At 46.4% G+C, this 19,117-nt stretch overlaps 1 protein-coding gene across 4 annotated transcripts in view; it reads right to left on the reverse strand.

The window, feature by feature from the left end:
• Positions 1-19,117, reverse strand: part of NUP205 (nucleoporin 205) — a 558,669-nt gene that overhangs the window by 65,244 nt on the left and 474,308 nt on the right. For all 4 annotated transcript variants that reach the window (XR_003858760.1, XM_029616971.1, XM_029616970.1 and 1 more), the window contains 2 exons: positions 12,016-12,142; positions 1,902-2,068 (listed from right to left, as the gene is read on the reverse strand). Coding sequence is in view for 3 of the 4 variants with exons in the window: in XM_029616971.1 (XP_029472831.1) it covers positions 1,902-2,068; positions 12,016-12,142 (294 nt within the window). In the remaining variant the exon portion in view is untranslated. The remainder of the gene's footprint in view (positions 1-1,901; positions 2,069-12,015; positions 12,143-19,117) is intronic.

Raw genomic sequence — 19,117 nt, forward strand, 5'->3', positions numbered from 1 at the left:
ATTGGATGATGTTACCCACATGTCAGAACTGCCATCCTGCTTTTCCTCAGAGAATGTTTCATGTGTGTAACCATCCAAAGCTTTCCATCTTGTTCTCTGTATTTATCTATAAATATTTATCTATACTCTGTCTCTCGCTTTCTCTCTCTCTCTCTCTCTATATATATATATATATATATACATATATCAATATATTCTTCCATCTTATTTACATTCTGGCACGCTCTTCGTGTTTGTATGTATGTTTCTTTATCTCTGTACAGAGACACAGTGCCAGAGTATGACTAAAATGGAGTAACCTGTTATTTATATGAATTTACTGTAGCCCTGCACTTTTCCTAGATATTACTTCTTCCTCTACAAAATTCCTCTACAAAATTGTAGAGCATATAGAAAGACATGATTTAATGGGACACAGTCAACATGGATTTACCCAAGGGAAGTCTTGCCTAACAAATCTGCTTCATTTTTTTGAAGGGGTTAATAAACATGTGGATAAAAGTGAACCGGTAGATGTAGTGTATTTGGATTTTCAGAAGGCGTTTGACAAAGTCCCTCATGAGAGGCTTCTACGAAAACTAAAAAGTCATGGGATAGGAGGCGATGTCCTTTCGTGGATTACAAACTGGTTAAAAGACAGGGAACAGAGAGTAGGATTAAATGGTCAATATTCTCAGTGGAAAAGGGTAAACAGTGGAGTACCTCAGGGATCTGTATTGGGACCGGTGCTTTTCAATATATATATAAATGATCTGGAATGGAATACGACGAGTGAGGTTATCAAATTTGCGGATGATACAAAATTATTCAGAGTAGTTAAATCACAGGCAGACTGTGATACATTACAGGAGGACCTTGCAAGACTGGAAGATTGGGCATCCAAATGGCAGATGAAATTTAATGTGGACAAGTGCAAGGTGATGCACATAGGGAAAAATAACCCTTGCTGTAGTTACACGATGTTAGGTTCCATGTTAGGAGCTACCACCCAGGAAAAAGATCTAGGCATCATAGTGGATAATACTTTAAAATTGTCGGCTCAGTGTGCTGCAGCAGTCAAAAAAGCAAATAGAATGTTAGGAATTATTAGGAAGGGAATGGTTAATAAAACAGAAAATGTCATAATGCCTCTGTATCGCTCCATGGTGAGACCGCACCTTGAATACTGTGTACAATTCTGGTCGCTGCATCTCAAAAAAGATATAGTTGCAATGGAGAAGGTACAGAGAAGGGCAACCAAAATGATAAAGGGGATGGAACAGCTCCCCTATGAGGAAAGGCTGAAGAGGTTAGGGCTGTTCAGCTTGGAGAAGAGACGGCTGAGGGGGGATATGATAGAGGTCTTTAAGATCATGAGAGGTCTTGAACGAGTAGATGTGACTCGGTTATTTACACTTTCAAATAATAGAAGGACTAGGGGGCATTCCATGAAGTTAGCAAGTAACACATTTAAGACTAATCGGAGAAAATTATTTTTCACTCAACGCACAATAAAGCTCTGGAATTGGTTGCCAGAGAAGGTAGTTAGTGCAGTTAGTGTAGCTGGGTTCAAAAAAGGTTTGGATAAGTTCTTGGAGGAGAAGTCCATTAATGGCTATTAATCAATTATACTTAGGGAATAGCCACTGCTATTAATTGCATCAGTAGCATGGGTTCTTCTTAGTGTTTGGGTAATTGCCAGGTTCTTGTGGCCTGGTTTTTGGCCTCTGTTGGAAACAGGATGCTGGGCTTGATGGACCCTTGGTCTGTCCCAGCATGGCAATTTCTTATGTTCTCTTATGATAATGGGCATTCGTCTATAGACCACATCAATTTAGTATAAAGTCACACTGTTAAAGTGTACTTTTTGCCCTATGAGGAATACCACATGATTGTTCCCCGATCCAACTGGTTGCTTATACCTCTTTTATCTCATCTGGTGGAAGCTGCTCCACATTCTGTAGTTTGCTGACACTCTGGCGATGGCATTCATAGTAGTTGAAAAAGTCACTGGCACTCTGCTTCAGCAAGTAGATGACTATGCCAAGACCTGGTAAACGCCAGTATGGAACTACTGAAGACTGTACATCTGGAGAAAATTGACATAAAAGACAGACATGTAAACAGAATCTTCTCATGCAGTAACATATGACTCCCAAGAGGCTGTCAAGAGTTTATTGTATTTTTCTATTTGGAATCAGATGATGAAAGGAATTTCTGTACACAAAAATTAAAAGTTATTTTTTTGATTTTTTTAAATTACTGGTACATAAATTAACTCTGACTATAGAGACAGAGACCAAGGATATAGTAGATGATTGCAGAAAAAGATCATCTAGTCTGCCCAGTTATTCTGACCACATTAAGGATACATCTCATCTGTTGGTCACAGAATGTGACCAGCTGTAAGACTTCTCCTTATCCAGGATAGTCTTTTCAGTCTTCCTCCTTTGTATTCAACATAGGAGAAAGTAGTTAAAACACAAGCAGATTGTGAGGAACTCCAAGAGGATCTTGCAAGACTCGAGGAGCCGGGCATCTAAACAGCAGATAAAATTCAAAGTGGATAATTCTAAAGTGATGCACATAGGGAAATAATAATCCTAGCTTTATGTAAACAATGGCAGTCTCCATATTAGGATCTGCTACTTAGAAAAAAGGACAGTAATGTTACTGTTAACTATGCACTGAAATCCTCTGCTCAGTGTGCAGCAGTGGTCTAAGAAACAAATAGAATGTTAGAAATTATTTGGATAGGAAGAGAAAGCAAAACTAGAAATACAATAATATTTTTGTATTGATCCATGTTCCATTCACACTGCGTACATGTTGAGACCGCACCTTGAATACTGTGTACAATTCTGGTCATCGCATCTCGAAAAAGATATAGTTGCGATGGAGAAGGTACAGAGAAGGGCGACCAAAATGATAAAGGGGATGGAACAGCTCCCCTATGAGGAAAGACTAAAGAGGTTAGGACTGTTCAGCTTGGAGAAGAGACAGCTGAGGGGGGGGATATGTTAGAGGTGTTTAAAATCATGAGAGATCTAAAACGGGTAAATGTGAATCGGTTATTTACTCTTTCAGATAACAGAAGGACTAGGGGGCACTCCATGAAGTTAGCTTGTGGCACATTTAAAACTTATCTGAGAAAGGAAAATTGGTTCTTACCTGCTAATTTTCGTTCCTGTAGTACCATGGATCAGTCCAGACCCTGGGTTATGTCACCAATCCAGCAGAGGGAGGCAGAGAAAACATTCTAATGACTCTGACGTATACCCTTGAGCACCACCTGCAGCCAATCAGTATTTAAGGCCAAGCAACACTGGGTCAACGCCACCCATCCGAGAATCCTTCACTGGAGCCTCGAGACCCAATTCCAGTAAAATTGCTGGAATTAAGGGACTAAGTTCCTCTCTTCTAAACAGGCGGACTTCTTTGGGGTCATGCCCATCCGCAACATGAGGGTCTGAACTAATACTCAAACTAATACTCAAATCCCCCTCCAGCAAGGACTTGTCCGGGATAGGTAAAGAGCCATGCTCAGAATCATCTGAAGACGAAAAAATTGTCTGATCTGGACCCAGACGAAGGGGACGCTTCGGAGCTGACCCCACGCCCAAATCCGTGGAACTAGCCCTTTTAGAGGAACGTGGATTTAACCTCTGTTTAGATGAGAGACTTATGTCTCTTATGAAATTTCTTAGATTTGTAAGCTTTGCGAAGAAAACGAAGAAAATCCCCTGAAAAGGCAGGAGAAGAGGAAGAAGAATCTGAAATCTCCTCCAGGCTTTCAGCCGATAAATATGGCCCCGTTTCGCGCGGCTTGTCCCCCCAGGGACTGCCGGCTGTGGTGACAGCGGAGGCGGGTCAGAAGAACCCTGAATAGCTTGTTGTGTCACCACGCTCAGAGTGGACAGGAGTGCCTCAGTACCAGCACTGCAGCTAAATGAGTCCGGGGCAGGAGAGCAGCTGTGCCGAGGTTTTGGGGCCGCGCGAAGTGGCAGAGTCCCTTTTGTTATCGGCAAACTTGATGAGCCTTCCCCCCCGGGGAGACACAATGAACAGAGACTCTCCCTGGAGAGACATGCGCACGCGCTTCTCCGCGAGGCGGAGGTAAGGTTCAGGGCCTGTGAAATAAAAAGTATGAAATAAACTAAAAAACTAAAAGAAACCGTGGCGAAAAACAAAGGCACGGGCCCACCGAACACCAAAAGGTAAGTAAACAACGATTCAGCTGTGAAGAATTATTTTTATTTTTTACCTGACCGAAACGCCACGGCCTCCAGGAGCTGCTCCAAGTAGGATGAGTGAGCCGGGCCCCCTGGTATCACTCCTGCCAGGAGTGGTTGCTGGGTTCAAAACCTCCCCAACTCCGGCAGCCTCAAAAACCAGGAGGGACAGTCCTCCCAGGACTTGGCAACCTCCCGGGAGGCAGTGAAATGGCTGTGAAGAAAATTAAAACCTTTTTTTTTTTTAAAAAATAACTTAAATGAAAAGAACAGGCTCTCTTCAAAAGAAAAAGAAAGTCTGCAAAAAATTAACTCCTAAACTACCTGACTAAAAAATAAACTACCACAGACTGCAGGGGTTAGGAACGTCCACCTCTGCTGGGAGACAGAGAAATACTAATTGGCTGCAGGTGGTGCTCCAGGGTATACGTCAGAGTCATTAGAATGTTTTCTCTGCCTCCCTCTGCTGGATTGGTGACATAACCCAGGGTCTGGACTGATACAGGTACCTACAGGGAAAGTTCTTTTTCACTCAATGCACAATTAAACTCTGGAATTTGTTGCCAGGGGATGTGGTTAGTGCAGTTAGTATAGTTGTGTTTAAAAAAGGATTGGATAAGTTCTTGGAGAAGTCCATTACCTGCTATTAATTAAGTTGACTTAGAAAATAGCCACTGCTATTACTAGCAACAGTATCATGGGATAGACTTAGTTTTTGGGAACTTGCCAGGTTCTTATGGCCTGGATTGGCCACTGTTGGAGACAGGATGCTGGGCTTGATGGTCTGACCCAGTATGGCATGTTCTTATGTTGGTCTCCACATTTCAAAAAGAACATAGCAGAACTAGAAAAAGTGCAGAGAAGGGCAACAAAAACAATTAATGGGATGGTACAGCTCTCTTTACAAGAAAGGCGGAACTGGTTAGGCCTCTTCAGCCTTAGTAAGAGATGACTGATTGGGAGCATGATAGGGAAATATAAAATTATATTTCCTATTGAACAAGTTAATAGAGAATGGTTATTTACTCTTCCCAGGAAGCGTGCTGACAGCAGAACCGTATTCTGCTGGTATTGACTTACTAGGAAAGAATGCTTAAATCTTGAGAAAAGATTTTTTGGAGGGTTAAACTATTACTGGCTATTTGTATTGTATGCTAGTTTTAAGATTAGTATTTGATTGCCAGTGTTAGAATTGTGTATATTCTGGTCAGGGCAACTAATATAGATGGGTTCAAAAGAGGACTGGACAAGTTCCTGAAGGAAAAATCCATAAGCAGTTATCTTCCAAGTAGGTTTTGCAAAGCCAGCCCTTATCCCTGGGAGTGAGATACAAGAAAGCAGAGTTGCTTACCTGTAACAGGTGTTCTCACAGGACAGCAGGATGTTAGTCCTCACATATGGGTGACGTCAGTGGATGGAGTCCTGTCACAGAAAAATTTTCTGTCAAAGTTTCTAGAAAGCTTTGACTGACACTGGCACACTGAGTGCACTGAGCATGCCATTATTCCTGTGACCACAGGTGTCTCCCTTCAGTCGCGTGTATAGCAAAAAGTGCAAGTGAAAAATAAAATAATAAAACATATGTAGACCCAACTCCGCGGGGTGGCGGGTGGGTTTCGTGAGGACTAACAACCTGCTGTCCTGTGAGAACACCTGTTACATGTAAGCAACTCTGCTTTCTCACAGGACAAGCAGAATGGTTGTCTTCACATATGGGTGAGTACCGAGATGAGGATGCCCGAGCAGTGCACCAAATGCACTCAATGACGTGCAACAGGCACAACAACAGGGGTGGAATTTGGTAAGGAGGGCATCCTGAAACCCTTAATGGGTTGGTGGAAGGATGTTGGGTAGGTAAACTGAAAACAAGTTGCGTAAAACAGACTGGCCAAAAACGGAAGCTTGCCGGCCAGCCTTATCTAAGCAATAATGGGCTGCGAAGGTATGGAGAGAGCTCCAGGTCGCAGCCTTACAAATATCAACAAGCGGCACCGACTGAAGGTGAGCCACTGAGGCCCTAACAGAGTGTGCTTTCACATGGTCTTGTAGTGGAATGGCTGCTTGCTGGTAGCAAAAGGAGATACAGTCCGCCAATCAGGAAGAAAAGGTCTGTTTGCCCATTGGAACGCGCAGCTTGTCTTTTGCCAAAGAAGGAAAGAGTTAGATGTAATTCCTATGGAGTGTAGTGCGCTCTAGATAGAATGCAAGTGCACTCTTATAGTCCAAGGAGTGGAAAACCCTCTCGCCCTGGTGAGAGAGAGGTGTTGGGAAAATGTGGGCAGAGTATATTCTGAGTAAGGTGAGATGCTGCGTCCACCTTAAGAAAGATATGAGGTTGAGTACGTAGGACCACATGGTCACGGAGGAATGCAGGGTCAGGTGAGTATGTAACAAGGTGTGGAACTCACTGACACTGTTGGCAGAAGTGATGACTACGAAGGAAAGAGTTCCCATGCTAGACTGTTAAGTGATAGGAATGTAAAAGCTTGAACGGGGAACGTATGAGTCTTGTAAGCACTAAATGTAGTCCCCATTCCGTAACCAGTGAAAATAGAGGTGGCTTAATCAGTGGATGACCCATGGTACGCTGACTCAGAAGGGGTTGAACCGTTAATTGGGTATCCCCACTCCTAAGTGGTACACTAAATTGGAACAGAGGTGTACCCATGTAGAAAAAAAAGGGGCAATACCTTTTTGTATGCGCCATGTGGTAAATCATGCCATTTTGAATGGTAAGATTTATGTGTGGAAGGCTGTTGTGACGCTACCAGTACCTGAAAACATCAGTGAGTCCGTGATATGAGACTGACCTTGAGAAGGCGAATTGGTTACTGGTGTGATAGATTGAGAAGTATGGGAAAGCATACTTGTCTTGGTCAGGATGTGGGTCTGAGGAACAGTGAACCCCGTTCTGATGCAGCATAATGAGAGTCCTGGCTATGAGGAGTCGAAAGACACACATATAAGAGGCCTTTGTTGTAGGACGAGAAAAGGCGTCCATGGGAACGCATTCCGAGACATGTGCAGGGAGTAGAATCTGTCCACCGTATGGTTGGATTTGGACGCAGAGGGCAAGGTCGGTTGACCTCAGCGCTAGAAGATTTTTCTCACTACACATGTAGTCAGAAACCATTCGAGAGGATGGAAACATCTATGGAGAAGGTCTGCTAGTGCGTTCAGTCTGTTAGATAAGTGGCCCGGGGATGCATGGAGTGTGCAAGGGCCAAAGGTTAGAGCTGCACAACTTCCTAGCAGAGCAGCTAAGAGGTTGTGCGTGCTTGTGTTTTGGAATACCACATTGCCACTATGCTGTCTGTCTGTATGCACAAATGTTTGTTGCAGAGGCAGTATTGTAAGGCATAAAAGGCATGACTCATGGCTCGAAGCTCCAGGAAGTTGATGTGAAACTCTGTATGGAGCGGAATAGACGCATATTGGGTTGGGAAGATGTGGATTCGAACTCTTCAACCCTAAGTAAATGCGACCATGAGCAGGACCAGCTGAGGATTTGGTTCTAGATCGGTAATATGGATCAGGGATGAAAGCGGTTGAACAGCTTAGATCCACTGATAATTGAAAATTCCACTGAAACTTACTCATAGCGAATCTGGGCATATGAGTAAAGTGGATAGTGAAAAAACCCCATGGCCCATCAATGAAAGAATTGAGGGGCTGAGGTTATGTTGCCTGCGCGCAGAGATGTGTAGGAATTTGTCAATTTGTCAGTCTACGAAATTATTGGACAGGAAGCTCGTTGCGACTGTAGTGACCAGAACTGTTCCATATGGGATTTATGGTAGATAAACAGCAATCCCAGGTAGTAGATTTATAGTGAGTCGTGGAGAAGATAGAGTTCCTTGCTTGGATTGACTGCTGTTGTCCATGCAAGGAAAAGCATGAATGATGTTTTACTCCGTAGAGAAACAGCAGTCACTGCTATTGATTTTGGTGAAATACCCAAGTTGTCGAAGCTAGTGCAACCGGCAGAATTTGGGTTTGTAATATTGTTGACTCACTATGAAGCACATAGAAAGTCTAGAGGAGAGAGGCAACCCACTTACTGCGGTAAGGGAAGCATGGTGACGAGAGACACCATTTTACCTTTCCCTTCTGAAGAAAGTTGACATTTCTGAGGTCCAGGATGGGCAGAGAGCATCTGCTTTCTGTTGAAAGAATAGTGAGATTAAAAACTCCCCCCCCCCCCCGCACTTTGTGGCATCCGGGGGACTGTAGCCTGAACCCTGGTACTAAGTGGGGTGGCCGCTCTGATATCCGGCAACTGGCGGAGCTGATGTAATCTGGATATCAGCTAATTTCCCGCAGGAGCGGTAAAAGTCTTACCCGCATCTCTGTCTGCTGTGCAAGAAAACGTTGAGAGCTGTCGCCAGGTCTTGAGGTGGACTTGCAATTGAGGCATTGTGGATCTTGTGTCTAGCAGATCAGCTAATGCATCTGGGTCTTCGGGCCTTAATTAGGAACCAGAAGCCAGAGTATTATAGAGTACGGAGTCCCGTTGCTGACAACGGGAGGATGTCTCGATGCAATCCCAAATTATTGGTAGAGAGGTTCTCTTGGTGTTGTGTCAAACATAGCTGGCAATAGTGATATGTGACACTAATGCGGTTCTTGGAAGATAACACGACCTAGAACCTTTCGAAAACATGTGGTCCGATTTAGCGACCAGGTCTCGATGGGATTGTTGCTGAAGTGGGATTAGAGTCCTTACCGTCCTTCGTGGTGGATCGCAGATGGTCGAGTCGGTGAATATCAATGGCTCCGTGGATTTCGGGAGGCATCGAGGACAGCCTGAAGGAAGTAAACATCAGACTCAACTCTGTAATCTGGTATGGTAGCGCAGAGATGGTATGGAGAGATCAGTGTCATGAAAGTAAACATTGATGGCACTGACAGAATCGATGCGGTGATCGATGGCATCGATGGACCGAGGGGAGGGGGGGGGCATGGATGGAGGCAGGATGGCATGGATGGAGGTACTGACAGTATCAGTGGAGGCATCGACCACACGAAGGTACCGAGGGAATCAATGGAGGCATGGATTCGACAGCGGCCCTGGTGGCAATGGTAACCTTGGATGTCCCTATCCCACTAGCCCTAATAACTAAGTGGAGGATCGCAGGAGGACACTCGCAGGCTTTGTGGGACTAAGGATGAAAACATAGGGAGAGGGAAGGCCGCAATTCGGTTGGTAGGCCGGGGAAAACGTTAGTGAGATGACAGAAACTGACTGAAAAACAGGGCATAGTACTCACCGAGCATTGATTAAATGTACGCGAAGGGAGACTCGTGTAGAGAAAAATTATTTGTGAAGTAAAACTTCAAGTGTTTCTGTGAGGAAAAATTGTGAGAATTTCTCACAGAGCTCCTGATCGCTGTGCTAACTGCAGCATGGAAAAAAAGAAGACTGAAGAGAGACACCTGTGGTCACAGGGATAATGGCATGCTGAGCATGCTCAGTGCACTCAGTGTCAGTCAAAGCTTTCTAGAAACTTTGACAAAGGTTTTCCGTGACAGGGCTTCGTCCACTGATGTCACCCATATATGAGGACTACCATCCTGCTTGTCCTGTGAGAAACAGATTAACTATTGGGGATATGCTGGGTACTTGTGACCGACTAGCTGGGCTTGAAAAACCTTGGTCTAACTCAGCATAGTACTTCTTATGTTCTATAGAGGGCTAGGACTAGGTATTAGAACATGGAACTATCTGATAGCGGATTTAAACAAAATATTTTTATATTTAAGATATGAAATTTGATGTCAGAGAATCTGGTCAAGGTTAGTAGTATAGCTGAGTTTAAAAAAAAAGTTTGGACAAGTTTCTAAAGGCTAGGTCCACTAACAATTATTAGCCAGAAAGACACTCTCTCCACCTCTTCAACTACTGAAGGCACATAGTAAGATCTTCTGGGATTGCTAAGGCTGGGTATAAATTTAAGACTATAACAGAATAGAGATATGCTTACAACAAGGTGTACACCTCATTTCAAAAGGGTGTAAAAATATAAGACAAACATTTGCTATAGAGCTTTGACCAAATAATGAAGTAATAGGACAACGAAAAGCTAATATTGTCAACAATCTAGCCTGTAGTGATGTTTTATCACTGTTAGCAGTCTCTTCCTTTCATAAAAATTGCTGAGATCCATATTCATTAAGTTGGGCAGCAGACAAGATAGCTGGCTAATTTTAGCCAGATAGCTTGCTATGGATATCCGTAGGATGTCCAGTTAAAATTATCTGGATAAATATATAGATAGATAACTTTTAAACCTAATTTGTTATATTTGAAGAAAACATGTTAGATTTAAAATTATGTAGGTACATGTACCCAGATAACTTTTATCTTAACTGGCTATATTCAAAATACAGCCTGTAAAGTAACCGAAAAAACAAAACAAAACAAAAAATCTTGGGCCAGTAGGCCCTATTCCCCAACCCCATAAAATCATTAAAAATACCGATGGGCATAAGGTCCGATTCCACAATCCCTACAAGTTTATTCTTTCCTCATATTGAGGACCCAAGTATTGTTAATCTTTCTCTTCATAGCTGCTTCTTGTTACCCCCCTCCCAGTTCTGCTTTCCCTGTTAACATGTAATTTCCAAGCCTAATTCGTTCATTGTAAACCGGTATGATGTTCATAACTAATGCCGGTATATAAAAATGTTTAAATAAATAAATAAGAAAAATATGTTGCAGGCCATATTGGCCTAAAAAGCCTTCTCCACCCCTAGAACTTTCAAAAAACATGCAGACTTAGAGCCCCTTCTAATCCCTACCCATACCACCTGCAACCCTAACCTGAACCTCCCTGCCCCACCTGGGTCTTTCACAAAAGCCCCAGGGTTGCAGGAAGTACTGTACATTTGTATAATTTCTGGCAGCGTCCAGCATTACATTGACAGTAACAATGGTAGCATAAGCTATCACAGCTTTGTCAGAGTATTATCTGAAAGCAATGTTGATAACTTATGCTACTTGTGCTGCTGTCAAAGCAATGCTGAATGCCATTGGGAGTGGTATGAATGTGCTCTCAGAGGCTCCCAGTGTTTCTCCTGGGGTGGGAGAGTTCGAATTGAAAGTGGGAGGATAAGGATTAGAAAGAAGCTTAGATCCCACAAGTTTTTTGAAAATTAAAGGGGTTGATATAGCCCACAATGTATTGTCTTTGCTTGGGGAGTTTGAAGATACAGGAGTTTGCGCACTACATCTGAAACCATTTTTAATCATGTTGTGGGATAGGGGATTGGGCATGCTGACCCAGAAAAAAATTTGTTTTGGCTACTCACCTGGCTATATTTTACTGGTTAGGATAAAAGTATTCAGGTACCATTACTCGAATAAGAACATAGGAAATCCCAAGTTGGATCAGATCAAGGTCCAAAACCAGCATACTGTCTCCAACATTGGCCAATCCAGGTCACAAGTACCTAGCAAATCCTATAAAGTAGATCAATTTCCTGTTACTCACTCCCAGGGAATAGCAATAGCTTTCCTTAGGATTGTTGTCAGGCACATCCATACTTACCAGGATAACTCTGAATATTAGGAGCTAGCTGGATAAACTAATCTAGCTAAGTTAACTCTGCCCTGGAATGCCCCCAACTTACTGGTTAATAACTTATCTGGATAAAATTTATTCAGTTAGAGGGGCTGGAAATTTAAACCATGGGGTTTTTCTGGGCAACTCAATTTACCCAAAGAAATCTCTTTGAATATGTATCTCACAATGCACACAAACGCAATACTTATTGTCAAGTTCCATTGTTAATATTACCATACCTTGCCTTGGTCCCTCTCTAGTGTTTGCCTCTGACAAGCTGGGTGTGAAAAGACATATCATATGCTGGGAATTGGAAGCACTTTGTAACATCAGTACTTGGCAGTACTCCATCACATTGCAACAGATCTTAAAAAGAAAGAAGCAGAATCAATGAATCCATGCAAAAAATCTACTACAATCTACACCCCTCACTCCTCACATAGACATTACAGAGGCTGTGGTTTTTAACCCTATTGAAAACTGAAAATTTTTTTTATTCTCTTTAAGAAAAAAATGTTTTAAAATCTAAATGGCAAGAAAATATAAACTAGCAGTAAAGTAAAACGTAATTTCAAGAAGCATTGTTGAGATTACTACCTGATAATCTCCTTTTCCTTAGTGTAGACAGATGGACTCAGAACGAATGGGATAGTATCCGCGTGCTAGCAGTTGGAGACGGATCTGACGTCAGCTCGGGGGTATATATATCCCCACAGGAAGTGTAGCAACTCAGTAATCTTCCTTGCAAAAGCTGTTATGGATATGTGTACTGACGCTCAGTGAAAGTGAAAACAGGATTCCCCTGACCGATTGATAGTAGCTGGAGACCGCCAGCATTCACAACCGGCAGGCATTGACACCAGGTAGAGTGTACGCTCTTATGGAACAGAAGACATGGCTTACCTTGAATCGGTGAAACCCATGTACACAGGCAGCTGGGCGGGATGCTGAGTCCATCTGTCTACACTAAGGAAAAGGAGATTATCAGGTAGTAATCTCAACATTTCCTGGCGTGTAGCCAGATGGACTCAGAACGAATGGGATGTACAAAAGCTTTACTCCCAGCCTGGGCGGGAGGCTGCCTGAGGACCATGTAGTACCGCCCTCGCAAATGCGGAGTCCTCCCTGGCCTGGACATCCAGACGGTAGAACCTGGAGAAGGTATGGAGGGAGGACCACGTCGCCGCTTTACAGATTTCTGCAGGCGACAGCATCCTGGATTCAGCCCAGGATGCCGCTTGTGCTCTGGTAGAATGAGCCTTGACTTGTAGAGGCGGAGACTTCCCGGCTTCTACATAAGCTGCTCTGATAACTTCTTTAATCCAGCGGGCGATGGTGGGCCGCGAGGCCGCTTCACCTTGCTTCTTCCCGCTGTGCAGGACGAACAGATGGTCCGTCTTTCGTAGTTGTTGTGTCACTTCCAAATATCTGGGCAGCAATCTGCCAATGTCGAGATGGCGTAATAAACGCCCTTCTTCAGATTTCTTCAGACCCGCCGTGGTCGGCAAGGATATGGTTTGGTTAAGATGAAACTGTGAAACCACTTTCGGTAGAAAGGAGGGAACCGTACGAAGATGGATAGCCTCCGGAGTGATTCTGAGAAATGGATCACGGCAGGACAGTGCTTGTAGCTCTGAGATGCGGCGGGCTGAACATACAGCCAGCAAGAACACCATCTTCAAGGTTAGAGAACGGAGAGATAGGCCCCAAAGGGGTCTGAAGGTGGACCCCGCGAGGAAATCCAGAACAAGGTTGAGGTTCCACAAAGGCACAGGCCACTTCAGTGGCGGACGAATATGCTTGACTCCTTGCAGGAAGCGAGAAACATCTGGGTGCATGGCGATGGTCTTGCCATCCCTCCTGGGACCATAGCAAGACAGCGCAGCCACCTGAACCTTGATGGAACTGAGGGAGAGACCCTTCTGAAGTTTCCCTGCAGGAAATCCAACACAATAGGGATTGTGGTCGCATGGGGATTGGTGCCATGAGTGTCGCACCATGCTTCGAATACTCTCCAGATGCGAATGTAGGTGAGGGATGTGGAAAACTTGCGAGCTCGGAGGAGTGTATCAATCACGGGCTCCGAGTAACCTCTTTTCTTCAGTCTAGCCCTCTCAAGGGCCAGACCGTAAGAGAGAATTGAGCTGGATCCTCGTGGAGGATGGGACCTTGACGTAGAAGGTCCCGGAGAGGAGGCAGGGGGAGAGGCTCCCCTGCCAGTAGTCTTCTCATGTCTGCGTAGCAGGGTCTTCTTGGCCAATCTGGTGCCACTAGAAGAACTAGGCCCCGGTGTTTCTGAATCTTGTGGATGATGGCGCCCAGCAGAGGCCACGGAGGAAAGGCGTAAAGCAGAGTCCCTGGAGTCCATGGCTACCAGGGCATCGATTCCGTGAGAGAACGGGTCGCGCTTGCGGCTGAAGTGTCTGGGTACTTGAGCATTGGACTTGTCCGCCAGTAAATCCATGTCCGGAATCCCTCAGTGATCCACAATCATCTGGAAGGCTGTGGGTGACAGCTGCCACTCTCCCGGATTTAGGCTTTCTCTGCTGAGGAAGTCTGCTGTGGTATTGTCCTTCCCGGCAATGTGGACGGCGGAGATGTCCTGCAGATTCGCCTCTGCCCAAGCCATCAGTGGGGCGATCTCCAGAGATACTTGTCTGCTTCTGGTTCCGCCCTGATGGTTGATGTATGCCACCGTGGTGGCGTTGTCGGACATCACTCTGACTGCTCTGTTCTTCAGTCTGTGAGCAAATTGAAGGCATGCCAATCGGACTGCCCGGGCCTCTAGACGGTTGATGTTCCACGCTGACTCTTCTCTGTTCCACCGCCCTTGTGCGGTGAGTTCTTCGTAGTATGCTCCCCAGCCGCTCAGGCTGGCATCTGTGGTGAGCAAAGTCCACATGGGGGAAGACATCTTCGACCCCCTGCTCATGTGGTTGGACTGCAACCACCACCACCACAACTGGGTCCGCACTCTGCTGGCAGATGCAGGTGCATGGAATAGTTCCGTAGACGGGGACTCCAGCGAGAGAGCAGGGAATGTTGTAGAGGTCTCATATGGGCCCTCGCCCAAGGCACCACTTCCAGGGTGGATGCCATGAGACCAAGAACCTGCAGATAATCCCAGGCTATGGGCTGACTGGCTCCCATCAAATGCTGGATACGCTGCTGAAGCTTCAACTTTCTCTTGGTAGTGAGACGGACTATGTCTGCCTGGGTGTCGAACCGTACTCCCAGGTATTCCAGAGACTGGGAAGGCTGTAGGCAGCTCTTGCTGAGGTTGATTACCCAGCCTAAGCTTTCCAGAAGGGCGATTACTCTGTCGGTCGTCCGAAGGCTCTCCTCTCGAGATTTCGCCCTGATCAGCCAGTCGTCTAGGTAGGGATGGACCAGAATTCCTTCCCTCCTGAGTGCCACTGCTACCACTACGACCACCTTGGTGAATGTCCGTGGTGACGTGGCCAACCCGAAGGGCAGAGCCCGGAATTGAAAGTGGCGTCCCAGAACTTTGAAGCGTAGGTAGCGCTGATGATCCGGATGGATCGGGATATGCAAGTATGCCTCTGACAGGTCTAATGCCGTGAGGAATTCCCCTGGCTGTACTGCAGCTTTGACGGAGCGCAGAGTCTCCATGCGAAACCTCGGTACCCGCAAGTATCGATTGACTGACTTGAGGTCCAGCACAGGCCGAAAAGTGCCCCCTTTCGTGGGTACCATGAAATAAATGGAATAGTGTCCAGAATTCACTTCCCAGGCAGGTACTGGGATGATGGCTTTCAAGGACAGGAGCCTCGCCAGGGTAGCTTCCAATGCTGCCTTCTTGTGTATGGGACAGGAAGATTCCACAAACTTGTCCGGAGGGAGATGATGAAAGTCCAGATAATATCCCTCCCGGATAATGGCGAGTACCCACTGGTCCGACGTAATCTCGACCCATCTGGGGTAGAAGAGGGTTAACCCACCCCCTATGGCTCCGTCCCCCAGATGAATCGGCGGATTCTCATTGGGAGGCGCGGCCGGGACCCGAGCCCGGGCCCGCTCCCCTCTTGCGCTGCTTGGTCCGAAAGGACTGATTCCTGGCCTGAGGGCGCGGTGCCTGGTAGCGACCCCTGTAAGGAACAAAGCGCTGGGAACTCCTGCCCCTGGAGGGCCTTGGAAAGGCGCGCTGGCCCCTTCTAAACCGATCTTCCGGTAGTCTGGGCACTGGAGAGGCACCCCATGTACTGGCCAGTTTATCCAGGTCGCTGCCAAATAGGAAAGAGCCCTTAAAGGGCAATCTGGTGAGGCGGGTCTTGGAAGGCGCGTCAGCTGACCATCTCTGGATCCAGAGCTGCCTCCTGGCAGCTACGGAGGATGAAATCCCCTTAGCTGTTGTCCGGACTAGGTCAGATGCAGCATCCGTGAGGAACGAAAGAGCTGACTCCATGTCTGCCGCCGGAGCGTTGTTTCTAACCTGTGACAAACAGGCACGCGTCACCACTGTACAGCAAGTTGCGATCCGCAAAGATAGAGCTGCCACCTCAAAGGTCTGTTTCAGAATGGCGTCCAGTCGCCGGTCATGAGGCTCCCTGAGGGCCGTCCCCCCTTCAACTGGAATGGTAGTGCGCTTGACTACAGCGCTAATCAAGGCGTCCACCTGAGGGCACGCCAGCAGGTCCTGGATAGCCGGTGCCAATGGGTACATGCTCGTCAGAGCCCGGCCCCCTTTGAAAGAAGCCGCTGGTGCCGCCCATTCTAAATCTATCAGTTGTTGTGCCGCTTGTAAGAATGGAAAATGGCGGGCTGTAGGACGAAGACCTTCCAGCAGGGGGTTCTGCGTGGAGGGCACCGAAGCGCTGGGACCTGTAATATCCAATTCTGCCAGACACTGAGACACCAGGTCGGAGAGATCCTCTTTAGGGAAGAACCGCCTCATGGTTCTATATGGCTCAATCCCTGGGGGAAGGTCCCCCTCGTCCGGGAGTTCGGACTCGTCCGGTGAGACCTCCTGGTCTGACTGATCCGGACTGTCCAGCGGCAGGAGGTCCTGCTCGCGATAAGGGCGTGAGGGTCCAGGAACAGGATCCGCAGTCGCCGCCACCGCAGCAGCCGCCGCAGTCGCAGCCACCGCAGGAACAGCAGGAACCGCAGGGCCTGGACGGGAAGCCGTTTGCATCTTTATGAAGGCATGAATCCCCTTAAAGAGATCCACCCAGGAAATTGAAGCAGCCTCTAATCGCCGGGGTACAAGATCCCCCGGGATTCCTGATTGGTCGAGACTGCCCCCTAAATCCGGGGTAGCCCCTGGGGAACTGTCAACAAATCGTGGCTGAGACCGGTCCTGGCCTAAGGGTCCCACGGCCTCCTCACATTGGGCACATAGGGAGTCTGGCTCTTCACTGCGCGTGGCTCTAAGCTGGCATGCAGAGCAGAGGCCAAGGGCTTTAATGCCTGAAGCAGGCGGTGCCGGCGCTGAAGACGCTGCTGTGTTCGGATCCATTGAAAAATATGCGCTGAATGCTTAATACAACAGGCGCGCAATAATAATAATATGCGGCAGCAATGGGCGCTTAATACAACAGGCGCACAATAATAATAATATGCGGCAGCAATAGGCGCTTAATACAACAGGCACACAATAATAATAATACGCGGCAGCAATAGGCGCAATATGTTCTCAGCAAAAGGCGGCCGAGAAAACAGCCCAAATGTTTGCAATATGCACTCAGCAATATGCAGTTAGCAATACATGCACTATGGCTCTCAATAGGGTCTCCGCAATAGGCGGTCAGCAATACACGCTCAATGGCATTCAATAGGCTTTCAGCAATAAGCGGTTAGCAATACACCTCGATGGCATTCAATAGGCATTTAGCAATATGCGGTTAGCAATATACGCTCAATAGCATTCAATAGGCTTTTCAGCAATATGCGGTTAGCAATACACGCTCAATAGCATTCAATAGGCTTTCAGCAATATGCGGTTAGCAATATACGCTCAAGAGCATTCAATAGGCTTTCAGCAATAGGCGGACAGCAATATACGCTCAATAGCATTCAATAGGCTTTCAGCAATATGCGGTTAGCAATATACGCTCAATAGCATTCAATAGGCTTTCAGCAATAGGCGGTTAGCAATATACGCTCAATAGCAGTCAATAGGCTTTCAGCAACAGGAGGTGTAGCAATACCGTTCCTGAACTGGCGGTTAGCAATACACGCTCAGTGGAAATGCTCACAACAATAAGGCAATATACGCACAAGGAGGAATAAACCTGCGCCTATTACCGGCGCCCTACCTGAACGAGGCCCACAAAATGGCGCCCTCCTTGGCGTGCCACGCCGCCGATCCTCTGTTCCTTCGGAGACCCGAAAAACGAGATGTATGCCTCACCTGAACCTCGGCGCTTCTCGGCTGGAACCCAGGCGGTCTCCGGCTGCGGGGAGAGCAGGCAACTACCTTCACCACCGCGTTTGAGGATATGCACCCGCTGCCTCGTCCACGCCGGGACCGAGGCGCCTCGCAAGCCTCACCCAAACCTCGCCCGGGGGCTGTGTCCCTGCTGCGATTCGGCCGGACCGAGGACTTAACCTCTGGGGGGACCACGGAAATTACCCCGGGCAGCTCAACTGGGGGAGTGACCTTTGGGTATCACCGCAGGAGCGCGGGGCTCGAAAGTGTTACAGAAAGTAGAAAGTAGAATCTAGAACTATAAGAAAAGAGAAAAAAAAATTAAAGTAGTCTTGGAAAGCACGCTCAACTAGCGTGCAGGCACTCCAAACTGCTTTGGAGTGCCTGCTTTGGAGACGGAAATTACTGAGTTGCTACGCTTCCTGTGGGGATATATATACCCCCGTGCTGACGTCAGATCCGTCTCCAACTGCTAGCACGCGGATACTATCCCATTCGTTCTGAGTCCATCTGGCTACACGCCAGGAAACTGTGGTTACTGCACAAATGATTAAGGTAGGTGATACAACCCAAGTATATTTATACATATATACACAAAGATATACAGATACACATATACACTTACAGAAACACATTTTTTAAATTTTGTTTATTCAATTGCTATAAAGTATGTGACTTTAGCTCCAAAATAAACCCCAAAACAAATCACATGCAAAAGGTGTCACTGAAAAGGAAATAGCAAAAAAAACAAACCAAAAACAAACATTACTAGTTGCAAAAAATCTAGTTGGGTCAGCAAAAACAAGTGGATACAATGTGCTGCTTCTATTGAATCTAGTCACACATTCAAGCTGTGGTCACTAGTCTATTTATCCTATCATGTGTACTACTAATTTATTTATTCCTCCCAACTTCGCTAAGCAGTACAGTCTATGCTGCTCTACTAACTA

The sequence above is a fragment of the Rhinatrema bivittatum genome, chromosome 9 (genome assembly GCF_901001135.1).
Source record: "Rhinatrema bivittatum chromosome 9, aRhiBiv1.1, whole genome shotgun sequence".
Taxonomy (NCBI): Eukaryota; Metazoa; Chordata; class Amphibia; order Gymnophiona; family Rhinatrematidae; genus Rhinatrema; species Rhinatrema bivittatum.